General features: G+C 36.5%; 1 protein-coding gene across 3 annotated transcripts in view; it reads right to left on the minus strand.

Annotated features, from left to right (window-relative positions):
- Positions 1–12,896: 12,896 nt before the first annotated feature.
- The window catches only part of LOC131076199 (fibrillin protein 5 homolog), a 51,780-nt gene continuing 44,652 nt past the window's right edge, over positions 12,897–20,024 (minus strand). The window contains exons 4-6 of one of the 3 annotated variants that reach the window (XM_058013252.2): positions 14,219–14,282; positions 13,958–14,096; positions 12,897–13,271 (exon numbers count right to left, since the gene is read on the minus strand). In XM_058013252.2, the coding sequence (XP_057869235.2) occupies positions 13,181–13,271; positions 13,958–14,096; positions 14,219–14,282 (294 nt within the window). In that variant the 3' untranslated portion in view covers positions 12,897–13,180. Of the gene's footprint in view, positions 13,272–13,957; positions 14,106–14,218; positions 14,283–20,024 lie in introns of all 3 variants that reach the window. The other 2 variants (XM_058013253.2, XM_058013251.2) reach the window with 2 other exon arrangements.

Genomic DNA, 20,024 nt, shown 5'->3' on the forward strand with positions numbered 1-20,024 from the left:
TATGGATTCAGATACCTTCTTTTCTCTAATTACAACTTACTAACCATTTCTTATGAAAGAAGGTTATCAATACTACCTCCATCAATAATTACCTTATGGAATTTGCCTTCACACCTACATTTGGTGTGAAAACATTTCTTCCTCTAAACCGGTTCTTTCTCTTTATTCAACAAGGCTCTTCTGGTAACAAGAACCTCTCTTCTTTCAACATCGTTAGAATGTGAAGACTTAGTATCCTCATCTACATGTGCAACTTGTGCATTATCATTAAGTCTTCTATTTGTCCTCCCTTGATGTTAGGGACATTCATATGCTCTATTTCCTTCTTATCCACATTGGAAATAGGTTCCATGGAAGCCTCCTCTTCCAAATGCTCATCCAAATCTTCCTTTCCCTCTCTGATCTCCATTGTTTTGACCATGAAGATGGTAGGTGTTATTTCCCTTCCGGTTCTGACTGCTACTAGATTCTTCAGTCTTCTTTTATAACTCCATAGGAACATCCACCAATCTTTTCACCAGGACCTCTTCCATTTTGTTTGCTCTCAAATCTTTTATTTAGCTTCTCTTCTACCTTCAAAGAAGATTGATATGTATCTTCAATGGTGGACATTCTTACAAAACTCAACACTTCTTGAATACTCTGCTTCAAACCATTTATGTAATGTAAAAATTTCTCCTTGTTGGCCTTAGATTGACCTGTTTTGATAAGGACTCAATAAGACTCTTCTATATACTCTTTGACATATTTTCCTACTTTCTTCAACCCTTGCATATTCTTCAACAAATCAAGCTCATGATCAATGGGAATGAACTACCTCTTCATTTTTTCCACCATCCAATGCCATCTTGTTATTTTCTCTTTTCCTCTTCTATATCTTTCTAATTGAATTTGTTTCCACCAATATTGGCATGACCTTTCAACTTGGACTTTGAGAACTTCACCCTCTTAGGATCCCCTACTTCTTCATACTCAAAATATTCATCCATATTGTTGATCCAATCAATCAACCCTTTTGGGTTAAGATTTCCAAAATATGTGAAAACTTCGATCTTTAGCCTTTTCCAATCTTGAAAATGACCCTAAAAAATCTAGCCTCATCAGGATCTTTGGATTCTTCTTGTTCTTATTGAAATTTTCTCTCTTGAAATTCATCCTTGCTTTCAACTCTTTCTCTAATATCAACTCCTCTACACATCTCCTCTTGTAATGCTTGAACTTGTCTCTGGAGGGCTCTAAAACCCTCTTTTTTCACAACAATTTTTCCACCATGGTTCCTTCATGGAGGCATTTTTTCTCTTTTCTCATAGACCCACAACTAAATCCTGGTGCAAAATACCTCATGTTTGGCAATCTGTTCACACACATAGGAAATTTTTCTTTGATGCCACTTAATGAAGGGTAATCCCCTTACAAACCTAAACACATAACAAAAATAGAGAAACAAATAAAACATGCAAGAAAGAAACACTTTCTTTCTATTATACCAATGAAATGAAACTACAAAATTCAAAAAATAACATGCTACAATCACAAGAGCTTTCTCATCACAATAATTTGCAAGCCAAAGCCACACCATGTACTTCTAGAATTGTCTTATGTTTTTGATTAAAAAACATTGTTGACTATGGCACCGACCCTTTAACATAGTTAAAGACTATCAACAACACAAAAACAACAAAACCGGTTAGGCAAACAAACAAAGGGGCCAACAAGACCAAAACAAAACAAACCCTCAAATCAAGGAGGAATAGAAACATCCGAGCCTTGACTAGGGAAGGTTTGGGGAAGGGGGAAAGACCTCCCATTCTGCCTATGGTGAACTATCGTCCAAGCAATACAATCCTTAGGATCATCAAGGGAGAGAACATTCAGAAGGGGTTCCCCGGGAAAATGACTAGTAGAAACATTAACAGGCTATAGAGAAGCCGCTGAAGATTGAACGAGTATCGCATCAGGTGTAGCTTTGGTATCTTCTGAAGGTTGCAGTGAAACCGCAACAAGTTGCACAAGAGCCGCATAAAAAGGTTGCAAAGACTCAGATGGAACATTGGTAAGATCAGTAAGCGAATCCTCACCCAAGCCATTCGAAATCTCCTTAGAAGCATATATAGTTAAATGATCAAGTGTAGCATACTTCCGCTAGGTTGCAACCCCCTACATTGTGAAATAGAGCAATTCGAAGGCAAATGTCTACTAGAGAAGCACTTTCGGCAATGAAAGGGGAGACCCTCAAAATCAAGCAGTTGTGTCTAGGGTCTATCTCCAACCATGAGCACCATATCTCCAAGGAGAGGCAAAGCAACATCAATGTCAACCAAGATGCGGGTGAAGGTAGAGTGGCCCATCGATGATGTGTCATCATCCACCATCAAGAAGCGACCAATGGAGTTGCCAATGTCCTCATAGCAGGACCGTTCCCAAAAATGAAGGGGAAGATTTGGGAGACAAACCCACATTGGACGCACGTTAAGTGGTTCAGTAAGAGGGTTGAAGACAGTGGTTCAGGGCTTGATAAAGAGAGAGTGGATGCCCCAGGCCCACAACTTTCCCAAAATCAAATCCCGATCAACCGAAGAGGTAAAGGAGGCAATGAAAAAGCCTTTAGCACACAAAAAAAGCTCAATATTGTAAGCCTTTAGGTAAATGCCTTATGTTACTCCCTGTATTCCTTCTTTATTTGGAATGTATAACTGCCCTAGAATGTTCTGGAAAGTGGAATTCACCATTTTTGGGCATCAAAAGTCCAATAGTCCCTTTTCCCATTTAAGAAAATATTTTGTTGAATTTTTTATAATCAAACTTTTGGGAGCCATAAATTTCAAACTCGTCATCAGATCTTTAATCATCATATATCATTGGAAAGCTTGTAAAGAGACCTACAACAATGAGTTGGGCTTTAGCTCATCTCATTCAACTTTTGAGCCGATCTAGGGCTTCTAAGGCAGTCAAAATTGCATTTGAAGTTGTACTAGAGAAATTTTCTAGAAAACTTGAATATCTCTTGAATGCCATAAGATATTGGGATGATTCTTTCACCAATGGCTTCATTTCACCATTCTAGAGGTTTATGTAAGATTTCGTGCAAAAATGCCAACGTACTAAAAATGGTAACCTTGCCAATTTTAACCCTTATTGAAAAATTAAACAATGTTTTTGGGTGATGCAAGATTGCTTTTATACTCTGGATGCTCCTCAATCAAATTGTAAGGTATATGTACATATTTCAAGTGATAAAAGATCTAAGTTAGAGAACATGATTGTAGAATACATCTTCATTGACAATGATGTCAATGTGAAGGGATGTAAGCTTAGGGATTTTGTAGCCAAGAAGGTTCTCTACATAAAAAATGCAACTTTTAGAGAGATGAAATCGTCTGTTGTTGAAATACAACTTTTTATGATATTTATTAGAAATAAGTGTAAAAATTAGAAATATAGTAGACCACTTCGAGGGGGTGACCTCCAATAATTAGATAATAATTCCCCTTTTGATGACTACACTAAGAGCAAAAAATATTCAACAATCAACTGCGAAATTTTTACTTGTTGACGCTTCTATAAACCCTAGTTGCCTTTATGAGTGCTCAAATGACTTGAATTTTGAAAAATGTTTAGACACACCTCCTTTTCATACCTCAAATAATTCACTTGGATGCAATTATAATGGAGTTATGTGATAACAATAGGTATCATCAGAAACCACCATTCAAGCCCATACACATGAAATATTCTTTACCACTTTGAATTTGAGTCAAAGATCATTATCGATTAAAACACATCAATGGTTGTCATAGCTTGTCGTATTTGAAAAAAATATTTGTCTTCAATGTCTTGACTAAACACTTCATAACACAATCCAGTGTTCCCACAAGGGCTCATGGTGAGATCTCGCTCCATCATATAGTTTAAAATTTTCTAGGTTTCACAAACCTGTGACATGAAGATAATTTGTGGGAATGCAACACATGAACCTCTCAAAATGTGACATAATCTCACATTCTCACAACCTTAAGGTTGGCCATCCTTTTAAGACTTGTGATGCCTATCAATATGATCTAATAAGAATTTGCCATGTACAACTAAGTTGAAGAGTGTCTAATGAAGACACCTAGGGGAGAGGACCCAATACCTGAGTGCATTCCAAAGGTTGTGATAGTAGTTTTTGATTTAATACCCACACTTGTTGATTTAATATCCAATTTTTTTGACAACATTGCACCAATAATTGTGACTTTAAAGTTATTATTGTTGATGATGACTACCCATAGTTGTAAAAAGCAACCAATCATGTGATACTGCATCAACTGCACAACTATGGGACCCCTTTTGCCTGACCATTGGTCTCACCTTTTATTTTAGTTGTTTTGGACACCTTGGCAAAAAGAATGTTGATGTGGCCCTGGAACCTTAGTTATAAGCAGGGGAATTTCGAAGTAAGTTGTTGTAAAAAAATGAGAGTGATTTGAAATTTTCATGTAAAATTTTGAGAAGCGCAAAGTTAGGGTGCTCAACTATGGAGTCCTCTCCCCTAGCACAGTCTTGCACTCTCGTAACTTGAAACTTAGGTCCACCATATGATCATGTCATGCAAAGGAGGATCATGGAAGACATATGGACTTTTGGATTAGGGACACACCACAATCTCATGGTTTTTGAAATTAAGATATTCCTTCAAAGATGAAACTGTGATACAAAGAAGTCATGAAATGTAATTAGAATTCAACATATATATGCCACTTGAAGGGTTGGTGGGTCCATTTCTTCTATTCAAGGAAGAAATAAATATTGGGCCCCACTTTGACTGAAAGGAACATGTGTCAGCATCTTGCAAACTCATAGCTTGGCATCTTTTGATGGAATGAAAATTGTGATGAACGTGATGCAATAGCAATATGAAATGTAGATTATCATGACAAAGGATTGCATCATTACACACTAAGGGTAAAAACTTGACGAATATAAGGCCCACTAATAGATATGACACGTGGTATAATCTTGCAACATCACAGTTTGAAATCTACAACATTGAGGAACTTGCAATAGGAGGACCACAAGCAATGCAATAAAATAATGACACTTGGCACTCAAATAATGGGCGGGGACCAAATTATGAGACATTCTTCAAAAAACTAATGCAAATTAAAATGAATTCATAATGACTGGGAATAAAGGGTCAATAAGAAATCAATATTGTGTCCCACTTCTGGGACATCCTAATTTTTTCTTCAAATCATATTTTTCATAAAACATAATGATTTAAGTCTTGATATGCTCCAGCTAAATGAATTTAGTTGAAGATGGTTAGATCAAATCCCCTTGGATAGAAATCCTCTAGTCTTAAACCAAACCTGCAATGGAGTCTCCTTGGCACTTATCAAAATGCTAACAAAAAACCACTTTTGTTTTACCTTTTGGGGATCAAATGAATTTATTTAGATGTCAAGTTTTGTAAGTATAGAACCTTTATTATAAGCTTTCCAAAAATTATAGTTTTGAATATATTTTAATTCATTTATTTTTTGTTTCTTGTGAATGTAGGTTTTACATTGAACATTGACGTCTTTGTTTCACACATGTGAAAAAAAAAATAGAGAAAAAATTCTAAAAATGTCTATCCTGTAGATATTGATGTCCCCATTTTCACAAGAAAATAAGTTAATTCAAATTCATTCAATTTTTTTTATGTGATATGATATACACCTCTATCTAATTATAATTACTTTGTCTTAAAAAATTAATTAAAAATATATAAGCAACAAAAAATTATGAAAAATATCCATGCACTAGAAATTGGTGCGACAAATCTATATTTGAAAGATTGGAAATCTATCCTTTCTACAAAAAGAGTTATGCATCATGACATAAATGTCACTTTTTAAAAATTTTGTGTACTATAGAGAACAAGTTACTAAAAGTTACAGAAATGATTCACTATTTATTTCTAAAATTTTTAATATATATATTTAGAATCTACACAAAAAATCTCACAAATCACTAGTTTGGATTATCTTCAAATTCATAATGGTTTAGTTGCCATAGGTGTGAAAAAGTGAAGATTGGTGAAAAATGTTTATTCCATTGTCCCGATTTGGCCAAAAAGTGGCTCATCATTGTGGGTTGACTTGATGAAGAGGTTGGTAGGCATACCAACATGAAAGGCTTAATGTCATAACTTAAATGATTGATGAGCAGGACTTGCAAGTCAACAAGATGTTTTGATTAAAAATGATGGAGCCAAAATACCTAAGGTTACAACCAAGGTAAAAGATTAAAACCCTATCAAAACCCTAGAAACTATAAATGCTACACCAATCTCCATGTAGATGTTGTTGCTCTAATCAAAGGAGGTGATAACTACAATCTTATTGTACTTTCATTTTATGTTTGTTCTTCTTATCCATTGCAGGAATCTTACCCCCATGAAATAAAGTAAAAATATAACATAACCAATCCATATTATATAATTCAATGGGGGTAATAAGGTACATTGAGGCTATTGTGAATGGTATTTGATAGGTTAGTAACTATTAAAACCAAGACACACTATTCATCAATGCATTGAATTCTTGAGTTACATTTCCAATTATTCCTTCTTCTAGCAATTCCTTTATAAGATTTGATAAAGTACTTGTACTATTTTTCATTTCACTATCTTAGTCCTTCTCAAGCTTTCAGTTTTACCATCTTAACTTCTTTTCCACTATTAGTAGAAAGACATCATATGGACTTTTATAACTGTTTAGTCTGAATAAAATAGACACAATGTTATCACCATTAGATGTAATATTAGGTAATGGAGAGGTTGACACCAAAATATTTTTGTCATCCCTAACAAATGCAAATTTTCACCTTGCCCAAATGCCAATATCAACTGCATTAGAAGAACAACACTTTCCTATACCTAATCATTCATCAACAATATCAAAATTCTTTAGTTTCTCCTCCACAACCTTTAAACAAGTATCATCATTGATTACATGACCAACATTTGAGAACTCGCCTAAAATTTTCAAGAAAACATTTGATATTTGCTCCTTGTTAGAAGATCCAATATCATTTACACCTTTTATAAACTCTTTTGTTGTTTTATTTGCAAGACGATATTCAACTACTTATTGTGTATTCTCTACCATATATTTTATCTAGAAAGAGAGATTGCCACTGATTATTCTTATGAACCATTAACTGTGAACATCTTGATATCCTATTGTCATGAAAGATTATCATACTTCAAACACTATCATTCAAAACCCTTAATATGAATACTCTTCAACCCTCATAAATAGCCATATGAGCACATGGTATTTCAAAGTGTGTGCATTTTCAAGGCAAATTTTAGATTGTCATCTCATTATCAACAAAAACTTTGCTGATTATTCTCTTGACATTACATGCCACTGAAACCCTCATTTCACATAGATCACATTTGAACAACATTGTCAAATTAGTCTACATCTTGACACCATGGAAGTACTATCATGACCTAAGCTATTTTTCAAACGTATATCATAGTCTAGAATTTCATGATAACCATCTAGAGATATCTCTAGCCTTGCTTAATAGAGATTAAGTGTTCAAGGCAAACTCTTCTAAGCTATACTCTGAACCCTTTTGATTCAATGATTTTAAGTAACTCTTCACTTTTAAAATTCACAAAAACTTAAAATATATTAGTAGAGTTTAAATCCTCGGAAACGTGAGGCAAACATGAAAAAAATGAGAGAAAATGTATGGATTTAGTAACATGGGTGAAACATATACAAACTCCTGAAACTTTTCCAACTTCCCAACAACATGCCATATCTCTTTCATGATCTCTATTGTGGATAAATCTCAAGATGGGCTCAAGGTGTTACTTTTTTACCAAGCATGGAGAATTCTTAAAAAAAAAAGAATCAAAAGCCCTAAACTTCTCATGCAACATAGATGTGAAAACGTTAAGCTCTGAAAAGGAAAGAAACTTGACTTTTCCTTCCCTTGGCATGGATTTTGGGACTATTGAATGTTCATTTTTTTCCTTTTCTCTCTTTTGGTACTTAGGACCTAACTTCATAATAACATTTTAATTTTAACATCTAAAAACACTTATATCATCTATTCATGCCTTAGAAACTTGGTTTAAAATCCTCTTTGAACTATACTTGAAAATTGTAACTTTGTGAAACCTTTTGAAATGGGTTGGATGATGTTTTGGGCCAAAATGACTTAAATTTTTTAATAGGGATATACATGAAACCTAAGATTATTAGGGAACAATTGATATTGTATCCATTTCTCAATGTCACTCATCTTTAAGTCACATTTCTCTTGACCTAATTTGTAAAGATTATATATAGGTCTACATCTAATCAATAAGAGTAAATAGTATGAGCCTAATGATCACAAGGGGTGTTGAGAAAATGAGCTCTCCTATAAACTTGCTCACTTGTGAACCATGGCCAAATGTTCTTAGTATTTTTAGGCCCTACATCAAGCTATAGAAATATTTTTTTTCACATAATTCTTTTATGTAACAAGCCTCATGTTTGGAGTTGAATGGTGCACAATCTTCACAAGTCATGGGACATTCAAAAGACAACACTTTTTCATCGACTTTTGTTAGCAAGAGAAATGGGGAAACTATAGTCCGAAGATCTGCACCACAATATAGATCTTATTGTAGTCTTTATACCCCAGAGGACACAAGGGAAATCAATAAATGTGAAAGTCAACAAAGACAATAATCCATTTAATCATCAATATTCATAAAGAACAATCATAACGCAAGTAAATAGACTAGCAACAACATCATATTTTGGATGCCAATTATGTTACCCCTAATTTTAAACTTTCATTTTGCCCTTATCCAAAGGCCGACTCTCATCTCCCCCCTTTGTTAGTTTTCACATTTGTTGGCTAAGTCGCATGTCTTTGAGTCCAATCATTATATTTCTAAAGTTCTGAAAACTATGGACTTCTCAAGCATCTAAGATCAACTAGCGTTGTTGGTCATTAAATAGCATTGAGGTCTATAAAGTTGGATAGTCGGAGTATTTCTGAACCATGGCACTGGTTCTAAATTACTAAAGGTCTCTGACTAGCCGACTGTCTTGTTCCTTTGCATCGTTTGTCTTGAGACGGTTTTGAAATTTGCCCGCCACCCGACTACATTAAATGTATTTCGCCACCTAGGTTGACATCGTCTAGCTTGATGATTCTTTGATCCTCGTGCTAAAGGTTCAAGAGCTTTTGTAGCCACCCGATTACATGGAAATTTTCCATTTTTCAAGACGTAATTTGCTCAAAGATATGGGAGGCACATCTCCTTAATGACATATTAGGTGGTTGAAGCATGCAAAGTTGTTGACACGATTTTTGAAGGAGCATGATATTATTTCTCATAGGCGAAATTTGATGAGTTGATTGGCCTTGTACATAAGTGAAAGGTGGCAAATTTCCTAATTCATTCTTTCTTTAGGGATTAGCCAAAGAAACAACAAGTTGGCAAGCTAGCGTATTTATTGGGGAAGTGGAAATTTTAGAATTTCAATCATTTCCATTTTTGGAATCTCTCAGGCTGACATTCAATATGAAATATTCCCCTGCATTAAAGCAATATGGTCCTTCCTCTTGAAGATCAACTCCCCATCGCCCAACCTGATTTGAATTGGATCCAAAGAGGGCAGGAAGACATTGTTGCTCAATTGAACAGGGTTACGTGGAGAGAAAAAGCCAATTACGTTGAATACAAAAGAATAACTTCCTTTTTGGAGGGAGAAGAAAGGTGAGCCAAAGTTCACAATTAGCTTTTATAGAGGGAAATTGTTGCAGCCAAAGTTTCTGCACCTGAGGCAAATTAAACCAGTGCTGAGCCAAGTTGATGTGGTATAGAATGGTTCTCCCCAGAGAAGGTGTTGGTCCCGTACTTCAACCCAACTCGATATTGGTTGAAGACCCACATGAAGATATCCTTTTTGGATTGATTTCCCTAGCCTGGAAATGTAATAGGAGCTATGCAAAATGCATGAGAATTATCTTTGTGTTGGAAGAAGAGGAGGTAAAGGCCAAAATGCACGATGCCCAAAATCCTACACCTCCCCTTAAGTGACAAGTCTTGCCCTCTAGACTATAATTAAGTGACATGGGTCGGGCTCTTAAGAGCCATTTTTATTTTTATTTTGGGTAACTATTCAATTCTTTTCTTGGAATGGTCATTTTCAAAGACCGTTATCTTAAAAGAAACAGTTATGAACCGTGGTCTATTTATGTCGGACAGTGTGCAGAGACACAATATAATTTTTTTTTTTTGCTTAAAAAGACTCAGTAGTTTTTCTTTCCAATGGATACAAAAGTAGAAATCTGAATGCAATTTCATGAATGATAAACTTTGAGTTATGGTTGGTGAATTGTGTTATTCTTCTTATGTTGAAACATTATGCATATGGATTTCCTTTCTTGTAATCTATTGGATAAAAAATGGAATTTGCATGTGCACATTATTGTGAAATTTAGTTTTGAATGAATAGAATGGTAATGTTTTGGTTCTCTAAATTTTAATGGGGTAGAATCTTCGTGTTCTATTTGATTATGTACTTGCTAAAATTCTTTTCCCTTTTCCTTTTAAGAGTTTTCTGGTTAAAATGCTCTACCTTTTTTCCTTTCCAATAAAAAACATACCCAATTTAGAGAAAATCAAATTACATCTTACGAGGGAGCTGTACCTCTAAAATTCAAAGAAAAATTGCTAATTTAAATAGCAACTTCTCCAACTGTTAGTTTTTGGTTTGTCTATCCTTTGGACAAAATGAGTCATTTTCAAAATTATTTCCTAACGACAAATCCATTAACCAACAAATTAAAATGTAATTATATGCAATTCCCAATGTGGGATCTAACTCCTAGAGTCAACTAGATGCTTATTTCTATACTGCAGACCATATGCGTTATCCTTTTCCTGCCAACATCATCCTCCCTTAAAATGGTGTCTTGTCCTCAAGACATAAAACTTACGGTAGGAGTCCTAAATAAGTTGTCTTTAGTTGTTTCAGGTTCTTCTCCCAATTGGTCTTTTGTATCATTGAATCTTGGCCCTCTATCTAGATTATTGTTGTCTCTACTTCTAACAATGTGGTGGGGGTTCAAAGTTGTTGCATTGCTTTGGCGACAATTAGCACCACTTGAAGACGTATCAAATGCATGTGCATTGTCACTTGGAGCTGCTTGATTTGGCTTTTGAGTTGCTCCCTCTAGATGTGGTCTTGTTGTACCTGTCCATTCAAGACTTCTATTTTTATCCGCTCCATTCCATCCAGGCCTGGAATTTGATAGGCTATATGGCCGTTTTTGCACTTTTAGACCGTATATTACAACTAATAAAATTAGTGGACTGTATGTATCGACAGACTATTTTTTCCACAAACTGTATATATGACACTTAAAATTATTAATAAGTCATAAAAAATTATAATAGGTAATATATATTGATATATATTATTTTACAACGTTTATTATAAATATATGAATTTATATAGAATATTTTAAAATGGTAGGATTAAGATATAATTGTTTCTAATTTTATATTATTTTTATATGAATTTTTAATATGTTTTTTTTTTTATATAAATTTAAAAACTTTGTCAATTTATTTTTTAATATTTTTTATAAGATTGTCTTAAATATCAATATATAAACTTCTAACAATTGAAATGATAAGATATAATCATTTCTAATTTTTTAAAATATTGTAATAAAAAAATCTAAAATAGTTTCTGTTTTTATAATAAACAAGATTTTTTGGTTGAATTTACAAACTTGCAAGCAAATTTAAAGTTTTTTTTAGTGCATTAATAATTTATCATTGTTTTTTAAATTTTTACATTTTTTTGATGGAATTATTTCTTTTCACCTCAATTGAATTTTATTGGAACTTTAATTCTGTGAAGCTTAAAGAATTTATATTAAACTATTCACAAATTAAAAAATAAATTGACACTTAATATTTTTTTAAAAACTTAAAATGAAAGACATTAAAATTACTAAACCGTCATAAAAAATTCATATGACAGACAGGAGTCGTCAAATTCCAGGCTCGATTCTATCCATATCCGCTAGTGGGTTATATTTTTGGCTAGCTTGGGTCATCTGATCCTCCAACTGGAAGATTTGATCCTTTAGATTCTTCGTGTTATATTTGGCTTTTGTACAAAAAATTGGTGGATGACTCTGACTTCACTGACACCATCCTGTAACTTCCTTATCTCTATGTCTGACTTGGATTGTGCTGTGGCACTCTTATTCATATATTCATATGTTCTCTGCTTTAGTACATCTTGTGCTTCTCTCCTGATGTTTTGTTTCTCGGAGGCCAAATTCCCTTTCAAACTATCTACCAAAAAATTGAGCTGGTGCGACAATGGTAAACATGTATCCCTTTGGATATGTGGATTGCACTTTGCAAGCTTACCACCACCTCTTCTACCTGTTCTATATTTGTACATGCTCATTCAAAATTTTCTCCCTGGCCGTGGCATGAAAATAGTCTCCCAGTTGAATCTTCTACATGCAGTGGAGAAATACAGGACATGTTTACTTGCTGGCCTACCATTGGTAGCTGGAGGAGTTGCAGAGCCACTTGCAATTGTTGATTCAGTGCCAGAAACATCCTTATTGCATTTGCCTGGTCCTTAGTCATGGATAGTTCATCCTGCATCATCCTGACCTTTCCCCTCTTTATTCTCTTCTTCTTCCTTCTCCATCTTTTCTTCCTTCTCATTATTCTTTGGAGAGTTAGAATTCTCATAGTTTAGTTAAAGATTAAATTGTTTAGTTCTAGTGTGAAACATGTAAATGGAAGAGGTCAAAAGATATATAAGAATTAAGAGTTAGTGTCTTTTATACAACTGAGACAATAGAAATAGAAAAGCAGTGTAAAATTATAATAACATTTAAATCAAATATACAAATAACTGAATAATAGTATTATTTCAATATCTATTCAACAAAGAAATGATTGCAAAAATGGAAAAAATCATTATCAAAATGAACAATAAAAAATGAATACTTCAAAAAAAAAAATAATAACAAGATCTACTATCCTATAATTTTTTTTAACGTTTCTTCTATTCTATGCACTAATATAAAGTTATAATTGACTCTATCCCTTTGCAACGAGAAAAACAGAAACTGTGTAAGCTTCTCATTATTCCTTCACTCGAGCCGAAACAAAAACAGAACCTTTGTCACCGCGACCAACACGTAAATCTTGATCCAAAAATGTGTTATCAACCCACCTGAAAAGGAACAGCATCTATAGTCAATATACATTTTATACAAAACCAATAGTTCAGCGAGGAAAATAATTTTAAAAAATTATATACAATTTTTGACTTTTCTCTCTACAATCATAGATACGAAATTATACGGTTGTAAATAATAAATCTTAATAATGACTCAAGTCTTATTGATTCAATAAATACAGTTAGATTTTAAATATACCTACAAATAATTAGTTTCTGCACTATTAGTTTATTTTGATGGTATATTTTTTATTAATGTATTTTAATAACCATTCAAGTCTTATTGATTCAATAAATACAATTAGATGTAAAATATACATACAAATAATTAGTTTGTGCAATATTAGTTTATTTTGAACGTGTATTTATTCTTAGAATATATTTTTCCCTTTCTTTCTTCTCTATCATATTTTCTCAATGATCATTAGAAATTTGGAAACATCTTCAGGAATGCATACTCATATTGTCCTGGTTTGTTTTACAAATTAAATGCTTTCTTGAGAAAGAAAACCAAAGTGGTACTTAACTGAACCATTTAAAATCATATACTATTCCAGTTAAACATGAACCTGCAACATATCTAAAATTTCAGAAATCCATTTGTTGAAGATAATATTTCTGTTTTTAGTTTAATGTAGCATATACAATTGTATTAGAAGAAAATGAATTAAATGTCTCACCCCTTCGGATTTACCCAATCTAAAGGTATCACTGGAGATTGCCAATTGCCGATGCTAACGTAGAAGCTTTCAAATGTTACATCGATTCTCCTAGACTCCTTCCCAGGTGTAGATGACTTGACAGCCCTTCCCTTGATAACTAAACGTCCTACATTAAACATTTATTAGGCACAAACAAATCAATTCTAATTGATCATAGCCGTTGCTGTATCAATAGAGATCAATACTTTCTATTGCTCTCGTCAGAATTATCTCCCTCACCTTTTATGCCAAATAAGACAAAATCAGCAATATTTTGCACACTTTCTCCTTGTAAGTCAATAACCTGCACGGCCACATGTCATATGATAACTATTATTCTGATATAATATGGTTCCCTTGCTTTGTAACTAAGAAACATCATAAGGTTGTTTGGTCTGATGCATGTAATTGCTAAAACTTCAAAGATTTGTATCTTTCCTCTTGAAATCCTTTACTTTTGTGACAGTTAAACTTTTAGGTTACCGGCATAGCCTATTACTAATTTACATCAAATTACACTAAATCGAGATTTCAATGCATGTCCAAATGCATAGTTGTTCATTATTTTTTAGAATCATCCAATCTTCATTCAGCGCAGTTTGAGCTTTTCATATCTCGTGTTCTTACCCTGGGATTTACAAATATCAATCTACAAAATAAACAATTAGATTGCGAGAGAAAACCAATTCGTAATGGTTTTTAACAAACAAAATACAGCCATACAAGGAAGACTTAAAAAGGCAACACCATTGAGTTTATAATATGATGCGCAAAAGTTAAAACCCTCCAGATTTGCCACTAAAGAGTACTAGAGAATAGACTGAATACTAATTTTCCATTTGCATAAAGCGAACATAATATAAACTATTTGATCATAGAAACAACAATTCTAGTAGGTAAGAAGGAAAGATATCTCATTTCAACCTTTTCAATGAAGAAACAAGTGAATCAAAGAACAAAGAAGACACTCATATTACTTCAACATGCATACACAAAAAGAGGAATTGCACTTTGAATTTATCGTGCCTTCTAGTATTTAAAGTGTTATTAGAAAAAAAGAGACCTGATTTTAGGAAACACTCCCATAAGGTGTTTTTCCATGGCACTCAATGATCAAAGCGATAAATTGGTTCATAGACTGGACAAATGCCTTAATGAAAAACTTAGATGATGTGTACTTGCAATTTCGAGTTCAATGTGAGGCATTTTATCCACAACAGGATACCACAAGAAAATTTTATGGGAATAAAGCTACTCCTACCAAACTATGACTTAACATATCTGTTGTCATTTTATGACACCCTTGGTCCATCAGTGACAACCGATCAGAGATATGTTCCATGGACCAGCGCTGCCCCAGTTGATCAAGGAGAAAAGCAGAGGAATCATGAAGTGTGAAGTGTGAAGTGTTGCCTTGTCCAGAGGAAGTTCCTCCCTTGGCCTTTTCTTCTTTTCTCGGAACTCTGGAACCCTGAGGTTCCGAAGTTCCTCCCTTGGCCTCTCCCGTTTCTTCTCTCCGGAACTCCGGAACCCCGAGGTTCAAAGGTTCCTTCTCTTTGCCTTCTCTCGGAACTCCGGAACCCCGAGGTTCCGAAGTTCCTTCCCTTGCTGCCTTTTTCTTCTCCCCGAAACTTCGGAACCTCGAGCATCTGAGGTTCTTCTCCTTCTTTCCCTTTTTTCTTCTTCTCCCTGGAACTACAGAACCCCGAGGTTTTGAAGTTCCTTCTTTTTTTCTCCCTTTCTCGGAACCCCGAGGTTCTGAGGTTCCTTTGCGCAGTTTTCCAGAACTCCGGGACCCTGAGGTTCCGAAGTTCCCTTCCCTTGCCTTCCCCGGAACTCCGGAACCCCGAGGTTTCGAAGTTCCCTCCTAGCCTTTCTTCCTTCTTTTCTTCAGAACTCCAGAACCCCGAGGTTCTGAAGTTCTCTTCCTTGCTTCTCCTTCTCTCCGGAACTCTAGAACCCCGAGGTTCCGAAGTTCCTTCCCTCTTTGCCTTTTCTCTCTAGTTCCTCTGGAATTTCGGAACCCCGAGGTTCCAAAGTTCCTTTCCTTCCCTTCCTCTCTCTTTCCCGAAACTCTGGAACCCCGAGGTTCCGAAGTTCTTTCCTTAGCCTTTTGAAGTTCTCCGGAACTCCGGAACCCCGAGGTTCCGAAGTTCCTTGCTGCTCTCCTTTCTCCTATCCCAGAACTTAGCCTTTCGAAGTTCCTTGTTCCTTCCCTTGTCTTCCTCACTTCGGGAGTCCGAGTTTCCAAAGTCTCCGGACTTCCTTCTGACTGGCGACACTTCCGGATGGCGTGATCGACACTCAAGGCTTTTAATACTCTGACAGTTTTGGTGACTTGTGCACTTTCTTTTGAGGAGCCACATGGGTGCATTAAATGTTTTTGGCAGGATTTCAATCAAGGGAGGTACGGGGCCATGCTTGGTGACTTATGTCATGTCTGACTTTGGAAGGTTAGTCAATCCACCTTCTCAGAATTGCCCCTTGTGGGTATGGCTAGGTTGCTTGCATGTACAAGTCAAGTGCACGCACTTCCCTGCACTTCTAGACTGACATGCAGGGGTCACGATCACCCTTGTAACCATTTTTCTATATAAAGGCTATTAAGCCTCATTGTAAAGGGTTCTCTCCCTGCTGCCTTGAGCTTTCCTATGCTCTTCTCTTCTCTTGAAGACTTGTAATTATTTTTTGCATTTCTGCAACTGTAAGTTTGGCCTTTGGCCTTTGAATGAATTGAAACTACCGTTCTTGCCTTCTTTCAACCTATGTATGCTGTGTATGTTTTCTTACCTTCATTATAGGTGTATGTCTTGTGGCTTTTCTCTCCATATATCTTGTGTTAACTTGTTTTCTGAGTGTGATTTGTGGGAATCCTTCTCCCCTCTTGACACGGCGAATTCTAACCTCCATACATGCATTGGAGTCACTGATGCAACTGAATTTTGTGCATCTCCTAGGTGTTTTCAGTTAATTCTTTGTCTCATCTCGGTGGGGAGAGGAACAATCTCTTCTTGGTGCATCACCTCCTTCTATTTCCAACATTCTCTCTGCCCTTTACCTCTGCAAGTTGTTTAGGTAGGCTTAAGAATTAGTTTTAAAGTGTTGAGTTGGTTCAACACCTGCACCTAATTGAAGGAAGCCGAACTTCTTCGAAGATTCAATCCCTTGTGCAAGGTCCCACACTTCGGGGTTGTTTCCATGTTTCACTAGGTTGCTGAGTTGATAGCTTAGCAAGGGTGTAAGCTTTTGTGATAACAGTTTTTGGCACGCCCAGTGGGACACAATTTCGACATACATGTTAAGGATTTAGTGTTGTTCCTAGTGTCTTAGCCTTTAGAGGCACTTGGCGACTCTTCTCAACAAGCCCAGTTTCTGTTTGTGACTAGTTCCTGACTCTGAGACCCCGGAACCCCCAGGTTCCGAAGTTCGCAAGTCCGGAACGCCGGAACCCCCAGGTTCCGAAGTGCCTAAGTCCTCAACTCTGGAACCCCGAGGTTTCGAAGTCATACAGTCCTAAGCCTAAGCCAACTAAAGGTTCGGTGTGTTCTTCAATTCATCAAGCTTTTGGAGGCAACATCTTTCAAGCACCTGGCAAACTTTGAAATCATTTGGGGGATCTGTGGTATGTTATCAGTCTCTGGTTTAGAGAGTTCATCTGCTCTTTTAAGCATTTTGTTAAAAAAAGCTCCATCTCTTTCAAATGCTTTAAAATGAGTTCATATCATGGGTGTAACTTCTATTCACCCCCATTCTATGAGAATGCCAACCATTTTTCCCCTCATTACCAATAGGGCCGAACTAGGACTGCTCCTAGTTTCATGCCAAATAACTTCACTTCAGCAGTAGGTGGGTACTTTCCTAATGCTTGCCACTCACCCACCCCTCCTCAACCTTCTTGGCAGCCCAACCAGCCCCAAGATGACGAAAAAAGGCAAATTGCAGAAATCAAAAGTGTGTTGCTTGATTTCACCAAGCAGCTGGAGGAGTTGAAGAGACAACAGGAGTGAGATTTACAGTAGGATCAACTTGCTTATTAGGCTCAACTTCAACAACAACAGATGGGAGCCCAAAGACAACATAGGGAGTTCCTTGCAAGGCAGCTTGCCTCTGCTAGGAAGAAAAAAATTGAGCACCTAGCAGCCATAGAGATGCGGCTCATACAGGAGGAGGTTTCTGCTCCTAGGGTTCCGAAGTTTGAAATCCCAAGCTTCAGGCAGGGGAGACCTCCCAAGCCTTCAACTAAACCCCTTAGTTTTAAAATTCCAAGTTTCAAGGGAGCTCCAACTGTTGTTATACAAGAGCCTTCTCCTCAATGCCTTTTGCAAAACACACCACCACCTAGGCCCTTTCCTGATGTTATCTCCCTTTTTAAGGGAGGACCTGTTCTATGGAGGACGGATGGTTCCCATCCTCATCATGATGAAGGGGTTCAATCAGCCATTGGGAAGTCTTCATATGCTTTAAAGGAGAAGGAATCGGCAATGCTACAAGAGGATATTGAGAACAATCAGTTGCAGCAGCAAGTCATTGAACATGAGGAGTGTGAAGGTAAAGAGGAGGACGCTGTCCTCTCATTAATCTTCCTTTCTTTATTGATCATGAGAAGGATATGTCTACACCTCCCCCGGTGGTAGCTCTGGAGCAACATGCTAGTCTTGAGGAAGGCACAGGGGGTATTGGTTTTGCTGCAGATTGCATGGCGGATGGATCGTGCCATGAACCTGAGATTGTTGCATTATGTTGCCAGGAGGAGGAAACAAAAACAAAGAGACAATCTAAAGATTTTAGTTCTTCTTTTGAGGTGTCTCATAAACCTGAGATTTGTGCTGATGAGTTGGATATCAGCACATGTGATTATGATGTATGTTGGTTCTCCCCTGTCCCTGAAAGTGATGATGTTGAATATGAGGTCTTCATTCAAGGTGAAGATGCTTCTTTTGGCATTAGGGATGATGTGCCTGAGCTTGAATGTTTCACTTGGAACCAACATACCAAGTTTGATGATGTTGAGCAATAACATGTTGGTCATGCAGACAGTCTTTGGGTTGCTCAACTTGACAGTATACCTGAGCTTCAAAGTTTCCAATTTGATGTGTCTGAAGAGCCCCCTTGTGCTGGCCAAGACAGAGATATGGTATACTTTTCATCACCATGTGAGTTCGAGGCCTTTTCTTTTGGTTTCCACTCGTGTCAAGTGGAGGCTGGCTATTTTGAAAAAAATGATGCCCACTTGTATAATAGAGATGCCTTCTCTTTTGCAAGGAGTAGTTCTTTTGATGCTAGCCGACTCCTAAAAAACTTCCCCCTTGCTACTATGTGTATGCTTCATGCATCCCTGGATGTCTCAGGTGGCTATTTTCTATGGCTTCCCTATGGTGGCAAGGTGAATGGCGAAGTGTTCTTTCACCACATGAGTAGTATGTGTGATCTAATGCATGCATACAAGAGATTTCAACCATTGCAGCTAGATGGTGAATGTAACAATGGTATGAGGGGGATCAGCTCCTTCAAAAGGTTCCTCTTTGACAGAGGCAAAAGCATCAGTTGGCTCTCATTGTAACAATGTAAATATTAGTTAGGTTTCTTGTTTTCCAAGAAGTGCACGAGCACAGGCTGTTCCCCTTCAGATTGGCTGATCTTGATCCTTTGCAGGTTACAGAGGAGAGAGTTTTCTTCTTTCTTGCAGTTATGACTCAGTGCCCAATGGATGCTTAAGGCTTCTAGACTTCATGCTTAGCAGGCAAGCATCCCGCAAAAATCGCCAAAAATGTTGTCATTTTATGACACCCTTGGTCCATCAGTGAGAACCGATCAGAGATATGTTCCATGGACCAGCGCTGCCCCAGTTGATCAAAGAGAAAAGTAGAGGAATCATGAAGTGTGAAGTGTTGCCTTGTCCGGAGGAAGTTTCTCCCTTGGCCTTTTCTTCCTTTCCCAGAACTCCAAAACCCTGAGGTTCCGAAGTTCCTCCCTTGGCCTCTCCTATTTCTTCTCTCCGGAACTCCGGAACCCCAAGGTTCCTTCTCTTTGCCTTCTCTCGGAACTC

The sequence above is a fragment of the Cryptomeria japonica genome, chromosome 3, assembly GCF_030272615.1.
Source record: "Cryptomeria japonica chromosome 3, Sugi_1.0, whole genome shotgun sequence".
NCBI classification, from domain to species: domain Eukaryota; kingdom Viridiplantae; phylum Streptophyta; class Pinopsida; order Cupressales; family Cupressaceae; genus Cryptomeria; species Cryptomeria japonica.